The following is a 23,852-nucleotide window of genomic DNA, read 5'->3' as shown; positions in this document are numbered from 1 at the left end:
TTTGCCATCATGCCATCACCTTGGCCACTGCAGGAATACGATATTACGCAGCTGCAAGAATACGAAATGCTTACAGTCAGTGTTACAATAGTGTCAATATCTACTTAGAATCAGAACAAAGACAATGCCAACACAACCCCTATATAAAAATATAAAAACTCCTATATATACATAAACACACCAATCCCATATTTGGAGGCACGTTGTTTGTGAAATTCTAAGGACATATAAGTAGAGAATAGGCTCGTATTAAATGCTTGCAAAACATTTCACATTTGGTTTGTTGCTTGGCTGGGCAGCTTCGTCAGGCCAGTCTGTGCCCATATAGAGCAGCGTATACTGCAAGTTTTATAGAAGGAGAAAATATATTATATGATTTACCATATAAAGTCTCTGCAGTGCGAACAGTATGTAGGTTGTCTAAGGTATGTTGCCATAAACTTATGCCCATTAACTTGGTGGACCCTGCGTCGTACAGCACCCTGACGTTTTCTTGGTCGCATCCTCTCCCTGAATACTCGTTCTTCATTTTCTTTGGGTGCTGAAATAAAAAGAAAAAAAAAAAAAAGATAAATTAACAATTGAAATATAAGTAAAGTATCAAACTGTTTGAAATGAATTTACACAAATTGAAAGCTTCAGATTTCAGAGACTCTACTACAGTAACCATTGGAGCTACCTTTGAGCATTCTGTTAATCTGATACCTGTTTAATATATTGTTTTTTTTGTTTATTTTTTAAATTTGTTTAATTTAGCAGCTGTTCCCAAAACATAAATCATAATTATTTGAATGTCACAGACGCAAAACCAAATCACAAACAACAGAACAGGCGCGTCCATTGTCTGGTTCAGTTGCATCAGCTATTCAGATGGATAAAAAAAAAATATGCACATGTCTACTGGCCAGTGGGGATAAAATTAAAAATAATCTCAACATGTTACAGCTAACATACAGCTAACAGAACTCTCAACCACAATACCATGCTCGGTTTTGTTTGATAAAAAAAAAAACCACAACTTTTTCTGATGCTAATGTCATCAAACTTATTACTATTATCAATTTATTCAAAACTGGGTTTAAATCTATGCCAACCTAAAATTTCTGCTGTTAAAATTAGTTGGGCTTAACTCGTCATCAGTAATCACACAACCATGTCGACATTGGAAGGTTTTAATGACAAGCAAAATGACGATATTGTGAGCTTTGTGATTTCATCACAGGTTCGTTATCAGAAATAAAGTCAATCACTAACACGGGTATCTTGGGATCTGTGGATGATACTACACAACCCTCATCTACACAAAGCTATTTTATGTGTTTGTAGAGTTTGTTTTGCTCATGTGCTTAATAACTGTTATTAAGTATAATTATTTCTGAGGTATTCATTAATTTGTTGAAAAGCGTTGTCAGTGATTTTTTGTAACTTTGGCTGTTGAATCAAAAGACAAAAATGGTTCCGTTAAGGTACCAATTTAGAGTGATTGTGATCATTTAAGCTTAACTGCTTAGCATAATTCCCTTTCTTCCCACATTGTAAATTCAAAAAATATTGTCTAAAAATATTTAAGAGGAGCTACTGTGTCGACATCATTAGCAGCTTGCTGGTTGCTATGAACATGTAGATAATTATTAAGTGGTAGATTGTGATCAAGGCCAGAATTTTATTCAAACAAGCATCTGTCTGGGACGATGGAAACCTTACACTACAGAATATCTGTTTTGAAATATTTAAAATCTACACATTGTGATGGCTACTAATTTTTTTTCATACAGCCTACCCCTGGCATTTAGAATCATGCATCTGTGACCCCAAGCATAACACAATGAAAAAATATATTTTGTTTCTGTACATTTGCTGGCAATTAGGCTAGTGTAAAATTATTTGGGGCATTAGGAGGACACTCCGCACACCTAAAGCACTTTACCTTGCTGAAGTGCTATGTGTGAAGAGCGTGTCCTTTTTTTTTTTTTTTTTAGATAAAGTGAAGATTTCAATAAAATTAGCAAATTTACAAATTAACCTTGTTACACCCCTTTGGCTGTCAATCAGACACGTCCTGTTACTTCCTGGTTTGTTTGGCACAGTGGAGCTAAACTCAAGAGTCAAACATTTCCCATTGAGCTGTATTGGGAAGTCTGTGATTGGACAGCCACAGAAAGCCTGAGTTAAGGAAGAATGAGAGGGCTTGCAACGGCGGCAGACAAGACATTTGTAGCTTTGCAAGCAGTTTTTAAATACACTTCCAATGAAAAAACTCATAACTTAATTAGGGAAATATTTACAAAATTGGTAAAAATATATTTTTTCCCCATCTGTGTATTCTTTAATCATGATTGTCATAATTGACATGACATGGTCCCTTTAATACGGTTATACTTGTATGACTTTGCCACCCATTGAAACATGGTATTTACTGTTATACATCCTTTGAGCATAGCTGTGAATCACATTCACGGCGCTGTCTGCTGGCTACCTAAGTACATGTACAATAGCAGGTCGCCTGGGGGTATATCATGCTGTGCAGTCTGTGAATGTCTGAGCATATTGATAATTTACAACAATAACCAGCAGGCCAGAAAAACCAATTGCTGTGAAGTAGATCCCAAGGTCAGAGTAGAACGTTAACGAGAAGAAAAATGTCAGGCTGAACAAATCAGACTGTGGCACTCCATCTACTTGATGAAAATGTCAACCGCACAAAACCTTTCAGAGAAAATAAATCCACGGACAGGGCAAGGAGTCATTTTCTGAGTATAAGCTTCTATGCTGCCAAGGTCTTTATCATCAAATTTAGCTCAGGAAAGGTTTATCTTTGTGTGAATTGGTATATTATACACTGTGTGAAAAAATAAAATAAAAAGAGTATAATATATATAACTACACATACAAACACACAGGATCATTCAAACATTGAGCACACCTGCTTGAAGACAACTTTTTCATGATTATTCTTGCTTTTACTGTATAAATGTGAAGTGTCATGATCCACGTGTTTTGTTAGGTGAGAAAGTTAAAGGAACACTACTATAGTCACCAGAACAACTGCAGCTTAATGTATTTGTTCTGGTGAATATAATCATTCCCTCAGGTTCTTGCAATAAACACTGTTTGCTTCAGAGACAAGGCAGTGTTTACATTACAGCCTAGTGATAACCCCACTGGCCACTCCTCAGATGGCTACTAGAGGTGCTTCCTGGGACAGTGCTTCACACTGTGCAGTACCGTTCTTCAGTGTCTCCACCCAGTGGCGTACACACAACCCATGGGGCCCCGGTGCGAAAACTGATCCGGGGCCCCCTCTCCCCCCGCGCGAGCGCTTACTCTGCGCAGGCTGGGGCCGCAACACATGGGGCGGGCACCTGGTCGCAGGGCTGCGACCCGTGCGACCGCGGTATGTATGCCAGTGCATGCATAAACACATACACTTAAAGGACCACTACAGACACCCAGATCACATCAGCTCAATGAAGTGGTCTGGGTGCCTGGTCTCTCTAGTTTTAACCCTGCAGCTGAAAACATAGCAGTTTCAGAGAAACTGCTATGTTTCACTGAGGGTTAATCCAGCCTCTAGTGGCTGTCTCATTGACAGCCGCTAGAGGATTTTCTGCGATTCTCACTGTGAAAATCACAGTGAGAAGACGCTGAACGTCCATAGGAAAGCATTGAGTAATGCTTTCCTATGGGCGGTTTGAATGCGCGCGTGGCTCTTGCCACACATGTGCATTCGGAGCTGAGAGGCGGATGGGGACGGAGAGATCCCCAGCGTTAAGGGAGTCCGGCGCTGGAGAAAGGTAAGTGCTTAAGACACACACTCTCATGAACAGACGCACACATTTACTGACAGACACATACTCAGTGACAGACGCACACAAACATACTCAGTAACAGACACACTCACTAACACTAACACACACACTCACTAACACTAACACACTCACTAACACTAACACACTCACTAACACACTCACTAACACACACACACACACTAACACACACACTCACTAACACTAACACACTCTAACACACACACTCACTAACACACACACACACACTCACTAACACACACACTCACTCACTAACACACTCACTCACTAACACACTCACTCACTAACACACTCACTCACTAACACACTCACTCACTAACACACTCACTCACTAACACACTCACTAACACTAACACACACTCACTAACACACTCACTAACACACACACTCACTAACACTAACACACACACTAACACTAACACACTCACTAACACACTCACTAACACACACACTCACTAACACTAACACACACACTAACACTAACACACTCACTAACACTAACACACTCTAACACACACTCACTAACACTAACACACACACTCACTAACACACACACTCACTAACACACACTCACTAACACTAACACACACACTAACACACACTCACTAACACTAACACACTCACTAACACTAACACACTTACTAACACACACACTCACTAGCACTAACACACTCCCTAACACTAACACACTCACTAACACACACACACTCACTAACACACACACACTCACTACCACTAACACACTCACTCACTAACACACACACACACACACACTCACTAACACTAACACACTCACTAACACTAACACTCACTAACACTAACACTCACTAACACTAACACTCACTAACACTAACACACTCAAACTTTTTTTTTTTTAATCCCCCCAGCCTCCTTACCTGTGGGAGAGCTGGGGGGGATTCCCTGGGGTCCAGTGGTGTTGCTGGCCAGGCTGTCACCCGGCTGGCTGGCGGGCGCGCGAGGGAGCACTGTCCCCTGGGTGCTCCCTCTTCAGCTCCCTCGCGCGCCACGTACTGATGCCGGAGCCGGAAGATGACGTCATCTTCCGGCTCCGGTTTCAGTGCGGTGCGCGAGGGAGCTGAAGAGGAAGCACCCAGGGGACAGTGCTCCCTCGCGCGCCTGCCAGCCAGCCAGCCAGCCAGGTGACAGCAGGGCCAGCCTCGGGGGGCCCGGAGGTGGCCGGCTCCTGGGCCCCCCAGCAGAAGAGGCTGGCCCAGTGACCTACATACCTGGGTCGCAGGGCGGCCGGGCCCCCTGGTGGGCCGGGCCCGGTCGCAGCCGCGACCCCTGCGACCCTGGTATGTACGCCACTGTCTCCACCCTCTGCATGGGGACACTGAACTTTACTCATAGAGATGCATTGATTCAATGTATCTCTATGAGGAGGTGCTGATTGGCCAGGGCTGTGTTTGGCTTGTGCTGGCTCTTCCTCCTTGACTATCTCTGCCAATCCAATGCTTTCCTATGTGAAAGCATTGTGATTGGCTTTGAATTACACTTCTGATGATGTCAGCCAAGCAGGCAGATTACAGGCAGAGCCAGCAGCAGCAGACTGGATTAAAGGTAATATTATACTATAATTAGAGGGGTAAGCCTGACCAGGACACCATGGCACTCAATAATTATTCTTGAACTGCAACACTGAACCCTCCCATTGGCTTTTATTTCTGGTGTAGCTAGCTATTGCAACTTGCAAATGAGCATACTCTCCGCAAACAAGTCACTCATTGACCACACACAATCTAGAACAGCTCACTTGCAGTATGAATAGGCCTACTGACTTTAGAGTTTTAATATAATATAACTATCATACTCCTTACAAGCACACTGTGTTTCGAGGAAGCTGTAACAAGCCAACCAAAAGTAAGCAGATGTGCACCGCTGCCACAAGTTTGTTAATCCTTAATGTAATGTAGAGAGCATAAAATAAGTAAAATACAGTATGCAATTACTTCGTAAGTAATTATGAATTTTTAAGAGTGGCCTAGATTAGATAATCAAATAAACTGAAGAAAATGCACATGTGTGGACCATACAAGGTCAGGCAGACTATAAGAAAACTTGGATTTAGAGCTTAAATTCAGTCAAGTCACATGTCTGCGAAACTAGCAATTAACTGGAAATAAAGAAGAAGAATGAAAAAAGGTTCAGAATAATACTAATAGAGATTCTTCTAACATTATTGGTTTAGACAAGTTGTAAGAAGTTGGTCTAACTAATGTTACAAGGAATGGAGGTGAACGATCTATTCTCAATATATCTAATCTAACAGGGGACGCGTGTGTTTTTTGGGGGGAGAGGAGTGCCTGTAGTTATAACCATTAGATGACATTATACCGATAGTAATTTATGTAACAAAGTAAGTCGTTTAAATGAAATACAAAGTATTACACTTACACAAACCATTGTCAAACATTTATTGCAAATTAAAGACACATTGCTGAGGACATCCTAATATCCAAAACATTTTATTTCAGGATGAATTGGATTGAAGCGCAAAGCAAATATACCCCGCAAAACACGACATCTGAAAAATGTCTGCCGGTTATCTTTTTAAAGTCATTTTTTAGCAGCAAGCTATTATTAGGAGTTAAATTCATTGTAATTGTCTTTAGGACATCAGTACTTTATCTGCGTTGTTTTTTTTTAATTTTTTTTATTATTTTTTTTACGTCAATGAAACCTTTCTGTAATTTACCTAGTTAATGCCTTAAAATGTTTTTTTTTCCCAATTTTTTTTTAACTGATCACTTATTTTACATGCTGGTTAATTTGCTGTAACATTTACAAATCTCATTAGTTTTCCTCAGTCAATGGTTTCATTCACAAATCACACTGTATTTAACTCGAACACCTACTGAAACACAAGGAAAAAACATTGTGGTAAAAATGTAATCCTTGTCAAAATCTTAAATTAAATGAAATTAAAATGGTACTTTATCCATGTTACCTAAAATTAAATCACAGACAATGTATATGTTCTCATATGTTGCTCCTGTCTGTTTTCTGCAAAATGGCCATTAGAGGGCACCCAAACATGAAACGAGAAAATCTGGAAGATCTATAATATTCTGTAACCATAACCGGATATCTTTCTTCTCTAAGCACCTTTATACAAAAGCAACCTGCTCGATATTTAAGACAGAGCTGTTCAGTACTTCTAACACTATTAAGACTACAGATAAAAGTTATGTGGCATAAATTAACTAGCATGACATGAATGTTGTATGTATTCTTTTCAAGAGAATTCTAAAAATTCCGCACTTAGTTCAGCAAACATAAATTATCCAAAACATCACTTCGAGATGGTATTGCTGAGAAGACGAGGTACGGCTGGCAAATAACATGTGACTTTGGGTGACTCAGAGACACAGTATTAAATAAATGATGAAGAATCAAACCAGCATGTTTTTAGGAGGTTATTACAAATAAGAAATAAAGCATGTAATATTATACAAAATACGGTAAAACGTGGCCAGCACGGTAACAGAACAGTAGCCTGTGTATGCCCCCCTTCTTTCTTCCTATTTATGCAGTATACCGGTTTGGTAGGATGACTAACTATATTTTAAGTGCTCTGTAGCATTTTGACAGCATTAAAAGGAAACTATAGGCACCCAGACCGGTTCAGCTCATTAAAGTGATCTGGGTGCAGTATTCTGTCCCCTTAACCTTGCAATGTCAATCAGATAGTCACTAGAGGCAAAGCATGCTTGTTACATACATTTTGGTCACCGAACAGATGGTAGAAGTCCTCACACACTGCATGAGGACATCCAACGTCGGTGAGAAGGAGCAGCACAACAAATTCCATATTATAGATTTAATAAATATATAGAAAAATTATATTTGTTACTGCTTGTCCCTTATTTTTACTTCTTCTAGCTTGATCTCTGAGTGCAAAATATACACAGAATACATCTATTTTGCAGTACATTGATTGGCCAGTTTTGACATCATTTTCAGTTCATCTGAAACTTTTTTCCAGAAACTATTGCATTGACGAAATTCGTCCAAATTGAAACATCACATGCGCGAAACCCGAGTTGCCCAAAACTATTTTTATTATAGTTTTATGCCATGCACAAGCCTAGCTAGTAATGACGATATTTGTACATCATGCAGGGAGTGTACAGGGCAGTAATGAGATCATCTGCACACAGGGCCAATGAGTTTATGTATACCTGCCGAGGCCATGCAATCTACCTGTACCATCCCATTTGTAGCCTGGCAGCTATGAAACTCATTAGTACCAGTGTATTAGACATTAAGAGATGGGAATTTGCTTGCTGGTGCTACTAGCTGATTTTGACATGGAAATAATGTATAGTATCAGTTGTGGACCCATATGTCAATATTCTTAGCAGAGTAACCCTTTATTCTATCAAAAAGTATTCTAAACTAAAATATTTTGGGGGTGTTCTTGCTTCCTCAAAGGGATGTTCTACTGAATAAAGGATCAAGAGCAGGAACGAAAATGAAAAATTACCCTGGGATATTTTGCCAGGCAGCGGTTAGGAAAGGGGATATAACACAGTTAAAAGAGAGGAATTGGCTTTTAAGGGAATGGCGAGAGGCCCCTTTAAATGATTATTTTATTATTTATACAGCGCCATCAAATTCCGTAGCGCTGTACAATGTAAATGGAATACTGCTTTGGAAGCAGAGATAGAGGTTACTAAATATCATTCTCCAATCCAGTTATTAACTCCCTTTCCCAAAAGGCCAGTTCTCAAATGACAAACTGGAAGAAAAATATGGCAGGTTCCACAGTGAAGATATAATAAGAAATATATTTGTTTAATGTTACAGTGCTCCATATTTAGTGCACAAAAATCATCGTTATTTTAATCCATGGGATTTTCCTTCAAGCACCTCTTCTTTTATTCTAAGTACTTTCTTGCCGGGTTAATTAGTCTACATGTATATTTGGAATAATCCCTAGGCAATATCAAATAATAAAAGCACACTGATCAAGCTCATTTAGTAGAAGTTAGAAGAAAAATCTATATCTAAAATGTTCTAGAATCTTTTTTTCTGGGTTGTTTTTTTTTTTTTTGTCAGAATATATTTAAGTGAAGATGTAGCAGAAGACAGCAGGTTTTTAAGGCAATGTTAAAACGTAGGCTTTATGCAGGATGTCAGCTTTCTCACAGCAATTTTGTTTGGTTCGTTTCCAACTTCTGCTCGGAGGGGCCTGTGGGGATGCAGTAAATGCGATGGCTCGTAGTTATAGAGGCTTCGAGAAAAAGCTTCATAAATATTTAAAGATTTTCTATAAAGTGGTGCGTGAGTAAGCATTCTTTGTGTATATTCCATCATTTTCAAATATTTACTGTGAGGTTTAATCGGTTGTGGATTTTACAAAAGCATCATGCCAGAGTATTCCACACACTAGCAGATTGGAACGCTTAGAGAAAAGTAGAGAGAGAACGTGGCCATTGTATTAACGTTCCAACAAATGCAGAACGTTAGAACCTGCCTTACTTTTCAATTTACTCTGAGCATCTAATTAAGAAAATATATCTCCCCAAAGAGTACATACAATACAATATACATATTATTTTTACTATGTTCCAGCATTTTGTTCATCTTGGTTGGTGGGTCTGGTGATACATGACCTTGACTCAAAAATATTCGGTAAATGTCAAAAATAAATTTCTCCTGGAATGTTCCAACTTATTGAGCAATTGTAAATACAACGAGAAAAGGCAATGCACTTGCACATTGTCAGGATCGGGACAGGGATCCAACACGCAAAGTACAAACAGGACAGGGTACGTATACCGGACCTTAGAATGGCCGGACTAACGTACGGAGAGTAAAGAGAATGGTCAGAAACAAGCCGAGGTCGAGGGAACGAGAGGACAGGTGAGCGAGGAACAAGCCGGGTCAAGGATACCAGAGGGAAACAGAGTAAGTCAAACTAGCCGGGACGGAACCAAAGGAATAACTGAAATCGCCAGAGCACTGTGTGACTAGACAGGCTAGAACCACGACAGGGCAATGAGTGAATGGGAGAAACAGGTTTAAATACCCTGGTTACAGTGAGTATACCCGCCTCCGACGAGTCCTGAGTGGCTTCCAGTCACTTGAGTGACAGATCGGTCCGGACTGACGTCATGACGTCGGGCAGCGTGCGTGGCGTCATAAAATGAGACGGATCCCTCGCGGCCGGCGTGAGAGTGTCTAGGAGAGCCGCGAGGGATGGAGGAAGCCGACCTGCTGGAGGAGTAAACTACTAAGTCTCTACCTCTTTTGGAGGTAGAGGCTTCAGGTACCCTGACACACATTTCCTGTTATGCAAATCAATTCGGACAAAATTGGGATATGAAATGGGTCAAATAGCCAGGTGGACATAGGTTCTGATTCGGAATGATTCACCATCTTACCAACCAAACAAAAGAAGCACACACATTTCTAAATATATAACTGTACATGCAAAAAATTAGAGCACTCGTAGATCTTGTGTAAAAATTATATTCAAACAGTGATTATAACAAAAATTATCAATGTTTCAGCCTCTAGGGCAGGGGTAGGCAGCCTTTTCACAGCACTGTGCCAAAATAAGATTGTGATGTCCCGTAGCTTGCTGGTCCTATTTTTTTCAATTGATGTTGCCATATTCTGCTTGTGTTATTTATACGGCAGTAGCTTTGTGTTGTTTTGTTTGTGAGTATATGAGCTATTATATTGTATATGTTCAGGAGTAGTTTGTGGTGTCGTGTATGATACATATGAATGTGGGCTGTGTATGGGGGCTGCTTGTGGAATTGTATGTGGATGGATATGTCACATTGTGTGTTTGGTAGTGTGTGAATGTGTGGGGCTGTTTGGGGTATTGCATGTGAGAGGTTGCATGTGGGGTTGTGTGCATGTATGTGGATTGTTAGTGGTGTTGAGTTTGTGGGGATTGTGTGTACGTTTGTGTGTGGGCTGTATTATTTGTATGAGAGGAGGGTTATTCTGCAGCTCTGTGTATATCTAGCAGTTAGGGTGGCTTCCCTGGAGTCCACTGGAGACCAGGCTGGCCAGGTACAGGTCAAGGACAGTTGCTGGAACAGCAGCTGCAGGCTGCCCTACTACAGTGTGGATTCCCATTTACAAGTGCTGGGAGGAAGTGATCTGTGCTCACTTCCTCTACGTGCTGCAATGCATAAATTGAGGATTGTCCTTCACCACCTTTTCGTATTAGCAGATATCTGAAGTTTCACTGGGACTCCTGATAGGACAGAGCCTGTTTGGCTCAGGCAGCCTTGAGTGCCGTGCAAAGACACCTCGAGTGCCGTGCATGGCACACGTGCCATAGATTGCCTACCCCTGATCTAGGGTCTTTATCAAGAGTATATCTTGTATGTATATCAAGTAGATAGACTGACAGACAAAACCGAATATAAATTAGAGAGATTGCTAGTCCTTAGATAAGCCCAAATATTTTCTAAAATATAGCTGTATTTTAATATATTTCACTAGTGCATGCCTAGACCATATGAACAAGTCAGGGTTTTTGCTGTATTTTTTTTTTATCCACACATGGCTTGAAATTTCCTTACATGTTATAGTCAGCTGGTTTCAGTTATGGTTAAATTATGAATGGTGGAAAATCCAAGGATTTAAAATAAAAGTTAATAAAAATGTGCAGCAAAACATAATACACCCAGTGATATACCATCAACTTGATGTTTTTCGAGTACAATGGACAACCCTCATATCCATAGATATTATCTATGTTATTATCTTAGTTAATGGGTGAAATCCCACATAAAGGGAAAAAAAGGTTCGAGAAGGGAGAGCTCAAACTATACAGATAACCACGTGATTTGTCATGCAGACTTAAAGGGACACTCCATTGCCCAAACACAAAATAAATAAATATCACTGTTTTTTTATATACTCCATATGAAGCCATACATGCATTAAATCATGCATTTCTTTTTCATAAGGGGTATATCTAAGACCAAATTTTAAAAGCTGCAGATTTCTGGTCTGCAGCCTAGACAAGCCCTCCCATTCTAACCCAGCCCAGACTTTCTGTGGCTGTCCATTAACGATACACCATTACAAACTGGCACTAGAAGGAACACAGGAATTAGACGGAAGTCTCCACAGTTATCATTAAAGCAAAGGCATGTCCCATTTGTCATTAATACAATTTATATAAGATCTGATATGAAACACATCCCATGTGAATACAACACATCTTTTAAAAGATCACATAAAGTGGTCTGCGTGCAGTCTCCCGGACCCTCTTAATCTTGCAATGTAAAACACTGCAGTATTTGAGAAAGTGCAATTTTTACATTGCAGGGTTAAGTCCTCCTCTAGTGTCTGTCAGTATGACAGCCACTAGGGGCGCTTCTGCTGCTCAGGCAGAGTAAAACATGGTCGAGTGAGGCAGGAACCCTATTGGAAATCATTGATTCACTGCTTTTCTAAGGAAAAGTTTATGAGGAGCATTGAATTGGATCACCTTGGAGGAGGTCATGCCTTCCCAATGACACCACCCGGAGAGGAGAGGTCAACAGCGCAGAAGGAGTCTTGGTGCTGAAAAAAGGTAAGTTAATGGGGGTTAACTATTTAGAGCTAGCGAGAGGGACTCTATAGTCCTAGGAATAGATGTTTGTATTCCTAACGCTATAGTGTTCATTTAACATAGTTACAACCATTACAAGGGCACCTCTTGCAGCCATACCATCTTCCTATGCTAAACAATATAGGCTTTATTTTCTGTGCGAATCTATGTCACATACTTACTGATAAAATATTCCCTAAAGTACATGCCCTATGTGCAACGCATCGAATGCCCTATGTGCAACGCATCGAATGCCTTCCTGTAATTGCATTTAATTATTGATCGAATGTTTAACTTTGCCAGATTTACAGAAAAAGAACAGGATGGCAAACAATTAAAGAATAATAATATTAATGGACATGACGGTTTGAAACTTAGATGAACAGTTAGGAGAATTCAGAATCGATGTGTTACTTTTAAATATTGCTTTGTGGATATTTAGCTGTGGAGAAGGAAGCACTAGCTCCAAGTGGCTAAAATTATTATAAGAGAAAGTAGAAGCAGATCTATCTCACACCCCTTATCAAATGAAAACCTAAGAAGCACAGATGGAGAATAACATCCAGTTGGATTTGTACGTGCTATCTTCTAAGAGAACATCTTTCATGATCATTTATTTTCAGAAAAGATATTTGAGAGGTTCATATTGTTTTCACTGAAATTGACCGATTTGCATTTGGCATGAAATATCCATTCATCTGGGTACACTGCCAACATAGTTAGGATGGTTTGGAACTTGGGCCAGTCCGATGCAGAAATTTGCCTATAAATGGATTTTCAACACTCTTAAAAACCGATGTTCCTGGCAGAAAATAATTTATGCAACAAGAAAATACATAGCTGGATGGTACTTCGTGAGATGTTTAGCTCCCTGCTTCTCAAAGAGTTAATATAGTAAAAGGATAAGCTGCCATGGGGGATTTTCTTTTAACAGTGGATCCCCCCCACCATAGGCTAAAATAAAAAAAATAAACGAAAACGAAAAAAAATACACTTAACATGAACCAAAGGAGTATAACCATTATCTAATCGATTTAGCTAATAAAACTCATTGCCTTGGAATTCTTTAAAAAATATATAACATTCTCAGAACTCGTGTAACCAAAACAGCAGCACCTGATTTTGTAAAGAATTATTACAATGGAAAAAAAAATAAAAAAAAATAATAAGATTACAGTGCATTGGACACATTGAAAAAACACATAAAAATAAATAAATGCTACTAATGCAATCCAACGATTTCCCAAATTCCATTTATAGAAATTCTGCTTCTTTATTTCCACCCATAATACAAACAGTATGTGATTTTTTTTCCCCCGTTCCTATACAACTAAAAGATCATTATAATGTTGCTATGGTTACCAATCACAGTATGTAAAATTCCACCTTAAATAAGATTTCTCAGAAAAGAAGTTACGAGCTAGGAGTGTAGCTGTGTTTGTGAGAGAGCAACGTGAATCAATAGAACAGATGGCCCATGTGAATACTCCGTTAGAGGAGAAAGAACGCAAGACAATGTTTGAGGGTTTTTTTTTTCCAGAACGTTATTTTGGTTTCAATATAGATTGTAGACGAGATCATTAGCGATCATGAAAAGTTGTGTGTTAATGAACAAAAACAGCAAATTTTCAATACTACCAGGTGTAGAATCGTATTGCCAGCTAACACACAAAATTAACAAATGGCGTTTAATGGCGTTTAACTGTGCAGAATTTATTTTTGAATGCCATCGCTTCGCCTACAGAACAGATGGCAAGTTTGTGGGTTGACGCCAGGTTTATTCCTATAAGCAGTGGGTTCATGACAAGGGCATCAGAAACAGGGTAGGGGATAACGTCTTATCAGCTCCCCACCATCTTGGAAGCGTGTATACAGGTGTGCTCTGACCTTATAGGTGAAAGAGATGCATTTAATAAATAAAGTTCAATTTCTTTACCATGGAGAAGAGTTTATGTGCTACGTGCATCTGCTGGCTGTTTTCTATACCAGAATTACCACTGTTTCTTTATTATTATTATTATTGCCATTTATATAATGCCAACAGATTCCGTAGCGCTTTACAATATTATGAGAGGGGGGATTTAAAGGACCACTATAGTGCCAGGAAAACATACTAGTTTTGCTGGCACTATAGTGTTTCTAGGTCCCCCCCACCCTCAAGGCCCCCCCTCCCGCCGGGCTCTATGGGGTGGAAGGGGTTAAATCTTACCTGTTTTCCCACGCCGGGATCCCACGACGCGGGGAACTCACCTCCTCCTTTTCGCCGTCATCGGCTGAATGCGCATGCACGGCAAGAGCCGCGCGCGCATTCAGCCAGTCCATAGGAAAGCATTCTCAATGCTTTCCTATGGACGCTGGCGTCTTCTCACTGTGAAAGTCAATGAGACAGCCACTAGAGGCTGGATTAACCCATAGGTAAACATAGCAGTTTCTCTGAAACCGCTATGTTTACAGCAGAAAGGGTTAATCCTAGATGGACCCGGCACCCAGACCACTTCATTAAGCTGAAGTGGTCTGGGTGCCTATAGTGGTCCTTTAACTATAAATAGGACAATTACAAGAAAACTTACAGGAACAATAGGTTGAAGAGGGCCCTGCTCAAACGAGCTTACATTCTATAGGAGGTGGGGTGTAAAACACAATAGGACAGGAATTCGCAATCAAATAAGGTGGGAGTGAGGCAGTGGTGGAGGAGAGAGTAGAGAGCTGCCCTTTAGGAGAGAGCAAGAGACAGGTATGTGAGGTAGAGGTTACTCTGGGAGGCTATAAGCTTTCCTAAAGAGATGCGTTTTAAGGCTCTTCTTAAAAGATGCAAGACTAGGGGAGAGTCTGATGACGGCAGGCAGGCTATTCCATAGAAAGGAAGCCACCCGCGAGAAGTCCTGCAAGCGTGAGTTGGCTGTACAGGTGCGAACATTTATGCTTCATAGAAAATCCCACCAGACGCAGTGACATCTCTTCGTACAAGCACACACAATCGTCATATACAGATATTGCCTATGACAAAGGCTGATATAGAGACTGGATCAGGACTTAATGGTGGTGAAAACAGAGGGGGAAATACCTCGCAGTGACATTGGGGTTGTGGGTAGAGTCCCTACGGGGTCCTGAAAAGCATAAACCTAATTTTGGCACCATTTCATTGTCAGTCCCATGTCTCCTGTAATACAGAGAGAGAGGCATACCACTTCCAATTATATAATTTGTGACTGTGCCACTTGAATGCCCCATATTTGAAGTTAATTAGATTGTAAGCCTGTTTGACAATGTCCACCTCTCTAATGTACCCGTATGTCATGCATGTTTTGTTTGAATTAAATGGTTTTACTGTTGTTGTTTTTACAGAATATGTTTGTGCTATACAAAGCATTTTAAATTACATAACATAGTGTTGAGTTATTGCTGTAAGAGCAGGATTTTAATGCAGTGGAAGTAAAGAAGCTAATACATCAGTGCCAGGAAAACAAAGTTGTTGAAACTATAGTGCTAATGTGTATTATACCCCCATAATAGCATAAGGGAGATTAAAATCTCACGAATGTCCCTACTCGCTATGCCGCGAGCAGGGGCATGTCTACTAAACAGTTAGCAGCCAGTGGCTGCTCACTGTTAAAAAAAAAAAAGCGCCCCCTAGTGTACCTCCTCCTGAGCCCCCACCCGTGCCGCACGAGTGGGGGCTATTAAACTGAACGACAGGACGTTCGGGTACACAGGAAACGGAGCACACTTTGCTCCTCCGCTGGTCAGAGATGGTCAGGCAAAGGAAACCTTCATAGGACAAAATAGTCCCTACTTAAAGAAAACTAGAGCAGACAGGAAGAAATGAAGAACAGATCCTGAGAGAGGGAGAGAAGAGGAATCGATTAAAGAAAGGTAAGTTCGGCATGACCGTGCCGCTTTAATAAATAACCCTGAAAGTTATGAAACTAACACCGATTGTCTGAAACACACTACTATTTATAGGCATGGTAGTATATCTGTAAAGACGTGGCCTGAACCTGTCCCTTTAAGACCAAATTGCATGAATACAACAAAAAGAAAAAATATAGAAAACAGACAAAAATATCGCACTGATTTTATAAAGGGCATGGTATTTCAGTGTCCTTGCTGTCTCTCGCCTAAAACTAACTGTAGAAACCTTGCATTTATATTATTAAACAAATCAATAGTTGAACGCACTGATTAATATTTTATCTATTGGCTTGCTTTTTGGAATACAGTAAAACAATACATTTTAATTCTTGGATTAGATGTGACTCTACCATGAAAAAATCTTCACGGACAAGATTCTATTGCTCAATCGTCCAAACACTTAACTAATTTATATTCACAGTAGGATGTAACTTTCTATGTTAAGTTCGGAATCCTATGTTAGGTTCATAATGCAGACAACATTTTTTTTTTAGAAGAAGAAATAAGATTTCAAAGCAAGTTTTATGAATTAACAAAGTAAATCAGTTTAAAATATCTGGTCTTGACTAGACTTCACGGCGGAAAAAATTTAGTTGGACTGAATCAATTCATCCAGAAAAATTATAAAATAGTTTTGGTTGATTCGAGATTCATTCGTGTGGAGTTTCGGGTTGAGACAAATTTTGCCCATGCAATCATTTCGGGAAAAACTATTCGGGCAAATCAAAATGGTGCAAAAATAGGCCAATCAATTGATTGCATAATATAAATATTATTTATATATTTTTCAGTGCATTGATACGATCCATTTGACTCACAGATCAAATGAGAAGTAACCGATAGAGTGAAACTGAAATCTAGATTTAAACACGATACATTTATTGAATATAAAATACAATAGATATAATATATATAAAATGATTAATTTTTTTACTGCTGTACCTTTTTTCTCCTCAATTCTCTGTTGATATGTGAATAAAATCAACATTTACTGGATGTCCCCTAACCAATCATCTCTTTTTGGCACCACAGGCAGATCACCAAATTCCGAAACAAAGGAAATGACTTGTCCATGGTTTTATGATTTGTTCATGTGACAATAATGAATTCGGATGACTCACCGACTTCCAAAATTCGGACAAAACCCAATTTATTTTAACTGAGTGCACAAGTCTAGTCTTACCATACATATAAATTTATGACGTTGAGCCAAACTGTAAATTTATGAAATAAAAAGTTTCAGGTGTATTTTGGGGGATGTCATAGGAGTGTCATTTACACCATGTATCTTATAGCTTTCCTAATCTCTCTCAAAACATTGTAATGTATGAATGGATGCAGAGGCTTTGGGGCACAAATTGCACGCGTCCCTTCTAATGAAGTTTTAAATAGGTACATCTGCAGTTCATGTTTTCCTTAAATATAATGATCAAGCAGAGGTGAAAGACATGGGAAAAAAACACTTTTGTTGACTTTCAGATGTCAAATTCTTTCACAATATAATAATTTCTTCAGGTTTTGTAAAATAAAGCGCTCCTGTGCAATCACACATCTAATTTGCATAAATGTATGCACAATGCGTCTTATACACATACATGCATTATATGATTGCACAAGATCCATGCAGCAAGAAAAAAAAAGATACTCAAGCACTGTTCGCCAAGAAGCCATAATTAATCACAGCCTTCTGTAATATGTCTTATTCTCTCCATGATAGATGACATGTTAGTCCTGTCAGCATACGAAGAAAGACTGGCTTTTGTTGGCACAGCCATGTGTTGTTCTATCCACAGTTTTTTACCCCCAGACTTTACGGGCACAGATATTAAAAAATAAATTTAATAAAATGCATATTTAGACCAAACATGATAACAAAGCTGTCTACCAAAAAATGTACTGCCAACAGATATAGAATCCTAATTAGAAATGAGAGTCTCGGACGGAAGTGAATGAGGTGAGATGTTTAGATGTCAGCTAATTACAGCCAAGTTTTCGCAGTTAACCTTCTAAGAAACGTGAGAAAACGTGAAGGAAAACGCGAGCAGTTGCCTGCATGTCTTCTTTGGGGCAGAAAGATAACAAAAGTGCATGTCTGCTCCGATTCAGAGCCCACAGGCCGAAGATACAACTATTGGTCCCTGTGGCATAAATATATAGATACACTACCAACCAGATAATGGAACAATGAGCCTGAGAGATCCGGTTCTGGGAGATGACTCGATTGGAAATGGGCCCGTGCTGTCAATCTTCCCATACGTTACAACCTTCTCACAGGATGCCATGCTCGGAACCACTGTTTCCTTCCCCTCTTATTCCCAGTATTTTTTTTAGGGTTATTATTTAATTTCTTTTATTCAGCATTTTGGAAGGTATCACTCTTCAGCAGGGAAGAGGAACTTGGCTCTTATATGTTCCATGAGGCTCTCTCTGTGCAGAGATGACATAGCTATTTAATTGTCTCTACCACACATATATATTGCACATTGCGCTTAAAGCTATTGGGTGCTGTGCTCTGAAGAAATAAATAGGTATAAAGACTGAAAGTTTGATAGATTGATCTGTGCAGCCTAGATAGCATACCAGTAAGCATTATTTTTTGCAGATTAAAGGGACACTATAAGCAACAAAACAACTTTAGCTTATTGAAGCAGTTTTGGTGTATAGATTATGCCCATGCAGTCTCTCTGCATAATTCTTAATTCTGCCATTTAGTAGTCATATAACTGTTGGTTCTCTCCATGCAGCCCTAGTACTGATTGAAAATGGAACCATTGTTACATGTAGGCCATGTGACTCACAGCCAGGGGAGGTTACAAAAACAGAAACAAAAGTGATTTAACTCCTAAATGGCAAAGAACTGCGCAGTGAACCTGCAACAGCATTAGCTATACATCAAAACTGCTTCAATATAAAGGGTTTCTCCAATCATTTTTTGTTAATAATAGAGTAATGATCTATTAGCATTATTCTATAGGTCCCCCGAGGAAACAAAGAAATTATGTTTTACAGATTGGACGATTCAACCATCTCAGAGGGCATGCATGCACTCTGAGCCAGCAGTAGGACAGGAAAATAAAGAGAGGGAAGGATGGAGGGAAAAGATGAGGAGAGAGAGAGAGAGAGGAGGGAGAGCTACAATCAGTATGGGAGTGAGTGAAGGTCCTTCTGCAAGGGGGAAGCAATTACATCTGACGGCAGCGTGCAATGACGACAGATGTAAAAGATGCACAGAATTGGCCACTAGCCCCCAGTACACAATTGCTATTAACTCTGGTTGTGCAGTGTTTCAAGCTGAAATACTGAGCATCCAGACTCCTACTTCCATGACCAAGTTGATTTGGTGCTTTAAGTATGCCTTTAATGAACATGCAAAGTGCGCTAGGCAAAGCATGCTCAAGAGAGCCTTTAATTGTACCTTAAACGCTGCAGGCGCCCCCAACAACCCTGGCACACCAAGCTCACTCGATACCTCCAAAAATGCTCCAGAACTGCTGAACGCAGTTGGACAAAGTCTCACTGTGCATCTGACTTTCTCCACTATAAATTTATGCTGAGCTCATACAGCTTGGCTCTTTCTTCTGCAAAAGTAAATTACTTCAATACCCTCATAAGCACACTCTCCCGCGAACCCAAACGACTATTTCACAAGTTTAACTCTCTTCTTCGCCCTGCTGTTTCTCCTCCACTTACTAACTTGACCGCCTCAGACTTTGCAACTCACTTCACTGGCAAGATCTCTACAATCAGAGAAGAGATCTCTCATCTTTCTTCTTCCCCTTACAATACTTCCCCTAACTTCACTCCCTCTGCTGTTCTATGTTCATTCGCACCCGCTACATTGGAAGAGGTTTCTGCTCTGCTCCAGTCCTCCCGCCCCACCACCTGCTCCCTATATTCAATTCCCTCGCATCTCATCCGTACTCTGTCTTCTTCTCTTTCTCCACCTCTCACTAAAATTCTCAATCTCTCTCTCTCCTCTGGTATATTTCCATTGCCCTTCTAACATGCAACTGTAACCCCAATTCTAAAGAAGATCAATCTTGACCCTAACTCCCCCATCCAACTATCGTCCTATCTCGATTACTGCCTTTTGCATCCAAGATCATTGAAAGAATTGTGTATACGAGATTGACAGACTTCCTCGAGTCCAACTCTCTGCTAGACCCGCTTCAGTCTGGTTTCCGCGCTAAGCACTCGGTGGAAACGGCACTGACCAAAGTATCCAATGATCTACTCGCTGCAAAATCTTGTGGTCACTACTCTATCCTAATTCTCCTTGACCTGCCTGCGGCTTTTGACACTGTTGATCATCAACAGCTTCTTCTCATCATCAGCAATATCGGTCTACAAGATATTGCTCTCTCCTAGTGCTCCTCCTACCTCTCCCAGCGCTCTTTCAGTGTTTCTTTCTCTGGCTCTGCTTCTTCTTCCCAACTCCTCTCTGTTGGTGTCCCCCAAGGTTCAGTCCTTGGTCCCCTACTGTTCTCCATCTATACTGCCTCCCTTGGTAAACTCATTAGCTCCTTTGGCTTCCAATATCATTTCTATGCGGATGACACGCAAATCTAACTGTGCTCTCTCCCCGTTCCTCTTGACTAGTGTCTCTGACTGCCTCTCTGCTATTTCTAACTGGATGGCTGCCCACTTCCTTAAACTAAACTTGACTAAAACTGAAATTCTGGTCTTTCCCCCCTCAAGTGTTGTTACTCCTGTGTCTGTCTCCCTCCAAGTCAACTGTGCTACCATCAGCTCCACCACGCAAGCTCGCTCTTTGACTCCAACTTCTCCTTCAAGCCTCATGTTCAATCTATTGCCAAATCCTGTAATTTCCATCTCAAAACATTGCGCGCATCTGCCCCTACTTAACGCCAGATGCGACTAAGGTGTTGGTCCATTCCACTGTCCTTTCTCGCCTTGACTACTGTAATCCGCTTCTCAGTGGTCCCAACTTGTGCCGTTACAGTCCATAATGAATGCGGCGGCGAGGCTCATCTTCCTGTCCGCTCGCACCTCCCATGCCTCACCCTTCTGTCAGTCCCTACATTGGCTTCCTATAAAATATAGAGCTCAATTTAAAATTCTGTTTCTTGCTTTCAAATCGCTACATAATGCTGCTCACACCTATCTATCCTCCCTTATACACAAGTATGTCCCGTCTGGGCCCTTACGATCTGCTGAAGACTTACGTCTATCTTCTGTCCGTACTCCCACCTCTGATGCTCGCCTTCAAGATTTCTCGAGGGCTGCACTCTTCCTGTGGAACTCGCTTCCCTCCTCCGTTAGATGCTCCACCAAGTCTCCACTCCTTTAAAAAAAATTGTTAAAAACCCACTTCTTCATAAAAGCGTATCAATTAAACTGTTAATAGCTCCTGACTGATTCCTCTTCTGCAACTGTCACTAGTCTAATGCTATCCTTACCTTTTGTGTCATTTTACCCCACTCCCTCTAGCATGTAAGCTCATTGAGCAGGGCCCTCAACCCCTCTGTTCCTGTGTATCCAATTTGTCTGGTTACAACTACTTGTCTGTACGTCCACCCATTGTAAAGCGCTGCGGAATTTGATGGCGCTATATAAATAACATAATAATTATAATTCCTCCTGTCTCAACTCCTCATTTTAAATATTAGATTGCAAGCTCCTGGGTTATCTAGCACAGTACTTTGTATAACAGAGCTTTAAAAGCTATATCTAAGAATACGACAGGGCACTCTTCATCTTTGGTATTTTTTTTTTATATTGTCCTGTCTTTTTCCCCCAATTACACAGTGATATGAAATTTGTTCGTGCTTTATAAATAAATACTAATAATAATATACCCAGGGGTGTGGCACCTATATAAAGATGTATATATAAATTATGTTTAAAAAAAATCTAAAATAGGTAAATTTTTAAAATTAGCCAATTAAAAAAAAAGAGAGAGAAAAAAAAAAAACTCACCCTAGAATCCTCTGGGCGTGCACATGTATTCAACTGTCATATACTTGGAAAATGTATGTAAGAATACATGTACTGGGCTCTCAATGTTCTGATTGAGCTAGGAGAGCATGGCATACAACGTGGAAAAAAAGTTTAAACCCCTCCCCAAAATACCCTGTTTTTTACTTAGCTGTCAGGTTAATTGAAATCATGATATTTCCATTTTAAAAGGTGTTAATTCAAAATAGAATCCCTTTAAATAACATGTTCTATAAAGAAGATTCACAAATTTAAAAATAACGATAGAATGCACTTTTACTAATGACTTAAAATGTCCAATCAAGTGCCTTTTTAACCCCATTGCTGTTCCTCATTTTCACTAGTTTAAATGCAATTTATCTTAAAAAAGCCGATATAAAAATATATAAGCTGGCAAGATATCATAGCAAGCAAATTACCGGAGGTAAAGTGCAGTCTGCAAACCGTAGAAAACTCATTGATATAGAAATGAAGGAAAATTCAATACGTCTGCCTAGCTGTTCCTGTCTAGGGAAAGTATTGAAGACTGAAATGTAGACATTCTTGGTTTAACCCTTGGATTCTAGAACACGGAGCAATATGAAACTTGGTTACTAATGGAGACTTATTGTAGGAACATGCGACCAACATAACATGGCCAAGGAGCTTCATACACAGTTTTTGATGGTTGGGGTCTCAGCATGTCTTCTCATCTTTGTGTCTAGGAGCTCCGTACATAGAGTATCTGATGAAGGATATGCAGGGACAGGTGTGGGTAAATAATTATTAAAATTAGAGTTTTAATTATATTGGATGTACAAGCACAATCTGAAACAAACAATGTAGTTTTATTATATAAGCCCTCGCAGTAGAAAAAGTCCATAAGTATGGGAACTTCCTCCATATCGCGCTAAGCACTCTGTCTCAAGTCTGCCTATGTCACTCCTGACTTCAAGAGAACTGCAATGAACCACAGTCACATTGCCGGGCTTTCTTGATTATCTCTATTGTACAATAGGATAACAAGAACTGCAAGAACACAGTCAGAGACGAGTCTTTACGGCTGGCTGGTGGGAGTGTCTATTGGAAACACTAAGGTCTTGATTTAATATTTTTTTGGGGTGTAAGCTCTTCGTATGATTTAATATTTTTGGATACACTTTTAAAAAGGATTTAATATTTCAAAAAATATTTAAATATTTTTTATTTATGGATTTTTTTTTATATTATATATTTTTTTTTTTTAGATATTCTAATATTTATTTATTTTTTCTAAGTAAAAAATAAAAACAAATCTTTTGAAAAGCTTAGCCAAAAATATTAAATCGAGGCTCAAGTGAGTAAAGTGATGCATCAGACATGAGTGAACGTTGACACTATGAAAGTCTAGTTTTTAGAAGAAGATTTAAAACCAATAACCTTGAAAGTGCTTCCCTTACGATCACCATTATTTAAATTTCAGAAAAGGCAAGGGAATAAAAGAATAAGAGGTCAGTAGAAGATGCCAAATTGTTAACTTAAATGGTAAAGCTAATGGGTTATTCAGCTGCATTAAAGATGGTATTAAACTTGAGAATTGGTGACAT

The 23,852-nt window shown here is 39.7% G+C and overlaps 1 protein-coding gene across 1 annotated transcript in view; it reads right to left on the bottom strand.

Moving 5' to 3' along the window:
- Positions 1-23,852, bottom strand: part of PRKCE (protein kinase C epsilon) — a 385,698-nt gene that overhangs the window by 157,920 nt on the left and 203,926 nt on the right. The window contains exon 3 of the mRNA XM_063443914.1: positions 382-541. Within this exon, the coding sequence (XP_063299984.1) occupies positions 382-541 (160 nt within the window). The remainder of the gene's footprint in view (positions 1-381; positions 542-23,852) is intronic.

This window comes from Pelobates fuscus, chromosome 2 (genome assembly GCF_036172605.1).
Source record: "Pelobates fuscus isolate aPelFus1 chromosome 2, aPelFus1.pri, whole genome shotgun sequence".
NCBI classification, from domain to species: domain Eukaryota; kingdom Metazoa; phylum Chordata; class Amphibia; order Anura; family Pelobatidae; genus Pelobates; species Pelobates fuscus.
This window is presented reverse-complemented; position numbering and strand designations above follow the sequence as displayed.